Below are 6,016 nucleotides of genomic sequence, written 5' to 3' on the forward strand. Positions count from 1 at the left end.
GGTCACAAAATTGACAATTTTTAACGGCCGATATGGAATATTTGCTAGTTTAACTGTATAAAAGAATCGAAATTGGTTGAATTTTTGATAGAAATTTTATTCACTGTATAGATAAAGATCAGTAGCTCCGATCTTAAATTGAAGGATCCGATCATCCATATTTAAGACGTCGTTCGATTTTGACCGTTCATTTTGTACCCGCTTGATAAACTTTATTATGATTTCGAAAAATTACAAAATTTATTTTCTAAATGTTTCAAATACTCTAGATCATATTTAACGGAGTGGATCGTCGATTCGGAAGCTGAATCATTGAAAACAACTTATAAGTATGAAGGGCTCTTCAAAATAAAGACTCTAATCAATCAATCACAGAAGCTATAGTCATATATATCTAAAAACTTGTTAAGCAAATTAAACTAACTTATGGAAATAACGAAATACGACAAATATTATCAAACACGACATATCATTACTACCCCCAGCGAGTCCACCAAAAAATACCATTCTTATAAGCAGTTGATGTGCTAACAATTTCAATTTCAGTGGAACATGCATTCGTTGCAACAGGTAAAAATTCAAGCAAACGAGCTACATAACGTAAAGATCGGTTTCGAGTTTATTTACGCAAGCAATATTCTAAAAAGCGTATTGCCAGCGCATCAGCAATCCCTGGAGGCATTTCATGCTTTCCCTTTTGTGTGCAACTTCATTATTTTGATTCTTATATTCTGCATGGGTGGGGCATGCACAACTACATATGCATGCATGAAAGACCCAGCAAAGTAAAAAATTCAAGACTCAAAAACTCAAAATAGCATTGGCATGCACTTAATACTTGGTTTCCATTTTCTTAATTCCCCTCCTTGACCAACTTCTATTTATGTACATCACTTCCCCCTCAATCATCTTAAATTTTGCATCCTCTCCTACTCCAACAGCATTTGACACCACAGCTGGTGAATCGTCGGGGCTCGGCGGTGCCGTGCGGTATCCCCACCGCCATCTTATCGCCTCCACCGCCCCATCATTGCTGAGTACACTGCAAGGAAAATAAATGCAACAATGCACTGATCATGAAGTACTCCTTGCTATTAGTAGATAGAGTTTTGAAAGGGTGTATCCATTTCGGGGTTTTGCGTGTTTTCGTGGTGGGATTTGGAGCCTATAAAGATGGCCCTCGGCGGTGCTCGTTTTCGCTACATCATTTCGTCGAACACTTTGGGGCGATTCGGTCTTGCGATGGGCGAAGGCGCGAAGAGGATTTTGCTTGTGGAGGATACTGAGGTGAATAGGGTAATGGCTCCTTTGTGCTGTTCTTTCGATTGATTTGATTGATTTGAGTCGTAGTTCTTTCTTATTTCGATTCGGGGTTTGTTGAAATTGATGGCTCGGTTAGTTATCATCTTGGAAAAAGGTGTTCGGAACAGCTAAGCTTAGTAAAATCAATCTCGAATCGAGCAAAACCGTTGATGTGATTGATGGAAATGCTTTTGATTGAAAGAATTGAAAGTTGGGAGGGTGTCAATCACTTTTTGAAATTGCCCTACTAGTAGTACTCCAGAAGGGTACAGATCAAATCCCGTAAATATGCCGTGGTTCTTGAAATAGCTAGAAATTTTTGTACAACAACACCGCCCTAAGCGCGTATATGTGCGGAGCGCTAATTGCGTTTGTACGAATTTGGTTTCGGATGCAGGTGGTGGTGAGGAGGCTGGTGAGGGAGCTGAATGTGAGCTTGGAGGAGGCGGAGAACGGGCAGGCGGCGGTGGACTTGATCAGGGGAGGGCGGACGTACGATCTCATCCTCATGGACAAGGAGATGCCCGTCGTGGACGGCCACGAGGTATTGCGGTTCTCACTGTGTCACCCTTTTTTTTTTTTTCTCTCGTTTATCTTTCGAATCCAATTTACGCAAACTAATTCAGCTAAAGTTTGTAAAATTCGACCGTTGGGCCTCCAAGTCGTCAATCTTTCAATTGAAAACAAACTCTCATTTCAATCCTTTTCAACTAGTTTCGTTCGTGCCGAAATATAATGCTTCTTTTGAGTTGAGTGGATTTGTCAAGGCCAAATTGTAACCGGAAATGTCGATTAAGTTACAGATTCTGAAAACTCAAATTTGAGAGATTTGTAAGCCAATATGCCCAATTGAACTGTTCACAAATGTAATACTTTTCTGAATTTTACAGATTCACCTGGTTTTGCCATTCTTAAACCTTTATTTTTTGGTTAATTTTGATGGTTATTAAAACGACAGGCGACGCGACAGATTCGTTCCCTGGGGGTGACGACGCCGATCGTGGCCTTGTCCGGCGACAGCCTCGAATCTGACAGAGATCTCTTCCTCCAAGCCGGAGCTGACGAATTCCAACCTAAGGTATGCAATTGTAGCCATATACATACATGATGAATCATAAATTTTGAGTTCATCTTCTTTGTAATTGCGAATTTTATTATTGATCAAATCTATAACTATGTAACTTCATTATCTGAAGAACATTTCTGTCAGATGCTCTTATTCTGTTTTTCTTTTCTGATTTAATGTAACTGCTTCTCTGGGTATTAGATGATTCCACTTTTGACTCTAGTTTTTCTAATCCTCTTTGTGAGCAGCCACTTACAAGGGACAAGCTGATCAACATTTTTTCCAGGTATGGATTGGACTATGACTAACCAACAATTCCTATGATGGATTGTAACAAGCCAAGTACATAGCAAAGTATTTCTTTTTTTTTTTCTTTTTTTTTTGGTTTTTTTAAAGATCAATAGAAACCATTGCATAAGAAGTTTATGGTTGTGTATGTTTAGTATTTTGAGGTCCAAAGACTTTTTAAACTGGACCTTTGTGGTGAAGGAAAGGAGTATTGTAAAGTAAAGGTTGTGTATTATGTGAATATGTAATTGTATAGGTACTCATGTGCAAAATTACCTTGTAATCTCTTTTGGCTGATCATTTCAATGTAAATATTTTCATAGTTAAGTAATATAATTTTTTTTTTTAATAAATCAGGAGGCTATCACTTACGTACACATTTTGTTTATGTTTGAAGCATGACTTGAATCCGAGTTTAAAACCGGACATTTTACGATTCTTTATTATTTATTTTCATGTTTATAAAAGAGGACAATAAGGGCATGTTTAGTTCGCCTATTTTAGATTTTATAATCGAAATGAGATTCGTTGATTACGATAAATGTTGTTTGTTTTACAGAAATCAGATTCCGATTCCTATTCCACTCGAAATGGAAATAGTCAAATTCATATACAGCTCAATCTGATTTTGAACTCCGGATTGATCCATTCCAGAGGAAATCATCCAAAATCCTCTATTATATACACCTCCCCCCTCTCCCTTTCTCTCTCTTAATGAAAATCTCCTTGCAAAATCGTAGAGTCTAATTCCGATTTTTGTTTCAATAATAAACCAAATATTTTCGAATAATTCGTAAATAAGTATTCGCCGCACTTTCAACTCCCATGTGTTTTAATACAAATCATTCTAGTCGATTAAATTGGACATTTTATTAAGATCCACAAATCGTAAAACTCACGAAATTTAACAATCGGGGATTAATTTAATAAGATTATTATTAATTTAATTATCCGAACAAAATGTCCGAACGTACATCTTACACTCCATCATCTAAAAGATTTTCTTGTAAAAAAAATAATAATAATAAGACAAATGGGTAAATCTGGACACATTTCTCAAAACCAGATAAAAAAAAAGAATTTCCATACATCATAATTTTGACCTATCTACACACCTCTCTCTCTCTCCAAACGAAAGAAAGAAAGAAAATATTAATCTCGTTATGTTTAAGAAAGAAAATATTGATCCCGTTATATATGTTTCTTCTGCTTCTTCAGCATATATTATAGAATGCATGTATGTATTGCATGCATTCTTTGTTTTTTTTTTTACCCTCCCTCTTTCCCCATATTATCTTTGTTGTGTATATATGTAGCTGTTAGTTAGTTATTACCGGCGGCGGTGGCGGTGCCGAGGGCGGCGAAACCGCCGCCGCGCATCATCTGCTTGAACTCGGCGAAGTCGACGCGGCCGTCGCCGTCCTTGTCGACCTGGTGGATCATCCGGCGGCAGTCCTCGACGGTGCGGCCCTGCTTCAGCCCCAGCGACGCCAGCACCGACCGCAGCTCGTCCACCGTGATGAACCCGTCCCCGTTCTGGTCGAACACCTTGAACGCCTCCCGCATGTCCTCCTCCTCCTCCTCCCCCTTCTCCTTGCCGTCGTCGTCGTCGCCATCGCCATCGTTGTTGGCGTTCTTAGTGTTGTTGGATTCGTTGTCGGCCATGATGGAGTCGTAGAGGGCGCCGAACTCGGCCATGTCGACGCAGCCGTCGCCGTTGGCGTCGATCTTGGCGATCATGGCGGCGAGGTCGTCGTCGGGGATGAAGATGCCGAGGTTGCGCAGCGAGTCGCCCAGCTCCTTGCGCGTGATGCGCCCGTCCCCGTTCCGGTCGAACATCCGGAACACCCGCCGCAGCTCCGACGGATCCCTCGTCGACGACGCCGACGACGACGACGAAGACGAAGACGACGACGCCATCATCCGTCGACGTCGTCGTTAGCGGCCGGTACCGGCGACGCCGATTATGTCAAAAAAATCAATCCAAGAATTCGAAGGAAGGGGGTGGTGGTGGTGGTGGTGGTGATGAAGGAGAAAAGGGAAATTCCGGGTCGGGGTGAGGGAAAAGAAGAGAGCGGTGGGGAGAAATATACGGCGAGAGTGGTGGAGGAGGGAGTGGGAATTTTAAATTTTAAATTTTAATTAAAGAATAGAGGCGGATTCTACGCGTGAGGAGAAGGGAGAAAGAAGGAAAGGGCCGAGGATGGGGTGTTTTTAGTTAATTATATATATATATATAGCTCCCCGCGTCCCCCAGTCCCCACGCGGTTAAGCCGTCGAGGGACTGAAAAGTAATTAGGAAAAACTTCGTGTGCTTTCTGTGAATTATCGCATATTTAATTCTTTGTTATTTTAGGAGCAACGCTATTCAGTTATCCCAAAGAACGTGTACACCATACTGACCATCCTTGGTATAAGCGGCAAAGAATTTGGTATTTGGTATTCGAGATTTCAAGTTTGAATTCTAGTTGAATTACATTTTTAGTTAAATTTACTTCTGAAAAAAATAAACGAATCGGATAGCAAAATTTTTTTTAAGAAAACAATAAGGATTGACCGCCGGAAGGTCCAACTTATTGATTTCTATGAGGATTGACCATTGGAGGGTCCAACTTATTGATTTTTATGAAATATATCAAACGCACTTGCACAACACGACACATGACAGATCTAACGAAAGAAGTAATGTCGATAACTGCAAAAAATAAAAAAGAAAATGATAAAATATTTAAATTATACTTTTAAAACCGCATAATGCTAAAGTAAAATAAAAATTAGTAAACCACAAAGATGTATCCGAAGGTTTTTTGAAAAGTTATAAAAAAAAAGGTGCATCACACATGCATAGGTAGTCTCTGTACTATTTTGGTATCACCACTTATAGAGTTCGGCTATTATACTCTTATGAGTATATATGTTTTTGTATTCTTATTAATATAGATATTTTTTTAAAATGCGGAGGTTTGTTTTGTTATATCCTTCTTATCCTATATTTCACAGACAAATTTTTTTTAATCAATTCTTAAAAAAAAATTATAATTTACTAAATCATTTTGTCAAAATTTTAATTGATAAACTAATCTTATCTTATCCAACTCAATGTCACAGTGAAAAGAGAATTGAAAAATGATAAATCATTCACTGTTTTTAATAAAAACTTAAAATATTACTGATTAAAAACTTAAAATATTACTGTCATTTCTAGGATTTATATGTGGGTTGTAATAATTTTTATGAAATTATTAGGATTGTATGTGAATTATAGAAATTTTTATTTAGTTGTTATTATCATATTATTAAGTTTAGTTAGTATGTTTTATACGATTCTTTTAATTATACACTTATTAAAGTAATTAGTAT

At 38.3% G+C, this 6,016-nt stretch overlaps 2 protein-coding genes across 2 annotated transcripts; one reads left to right on the forward strand and one right to left on the reverse strand.

Annotated features, from left to right (window-relative positions):
* LOC109726832 (two-component response regulator ORR41-like) lies at positions 1,072-2,963 on the forward strand. Its single transcript, XM_020256634.1, has 4 exons — positions 1,072-1,296; positions 1,700-1,846; positions 2,261-2,380; positions 2,617-2,963. Exons 1-4 carry the CDS (start codon positions 1,174-1,176, stop codon positions 2,674-2,676), a joined length of 450 nt encoding a protein of 149 aa, XP_020112223.1. The 5' UTR covers positions 1,072-1,173; the 3' UTR covers positions 2,677-2,963.
* On the reverse strand, positions 3,901-4,846 carry LOC109726233 (calmodulin-like protein 3). Its single transcript, XM_020255729.1, has one exon. The coding sequence runs from the start codon at positions 4,577-4,579 to the stop codon at positions 3,980-3,982; it is 600 nt and encodes a 199-aa protein (XP_020111318.1). The 5' UTR covers positions 4,580-4,846; the 3' UTR covers positions 3,901-3,979.

The sequence above is a fragment of the Ananas comosus genome, linkage group 21 (genome assembly GCF_001540865.1).
Source record: "Ananas comosus cultivar F153 linkage group 21, ASM154086v1, whole genome shotgun sequence".
Classification (NCBI taxonomy): Eukaryota; Viridiplantae; Streptophyta; class Magnoliopsida; order Poales; family Bromeliaceae; genus Ananas; species Ananas comosus.

Bases quoted from the DNA above. Each gene is read 5' to 3' on its own strand.
- LOC109726832 (XM_020256634.1), top strand. From the start codon at position 1,174: ATGGCCCTCGGCGGTGCTCGTTTTCGCTACATCATTTCGTCGAACACT. The intron at 1,297-1,699 runs GTAATGGCTCCT...TTTCGGATGCAG, and splicing joins AGGATACTGAGGTGAATAGG to GTGGTGGTGAGGAGGCTGGT. The intron at 1,847-2,260 runs GTATTGCGGTTC...TTAAAACGACAG, and splicing joins CCGTCGTGGACGGCCACGAG to GCGACGCGACAGATTCGTTC.
- LOC109726233 (XM_020255729.1), bottom strand. From the start codon at position 4,579: ATGATGGCGTCGTCGTCTTCGTCTTCGTCGTCGTCGTCGGCGTCGTCG.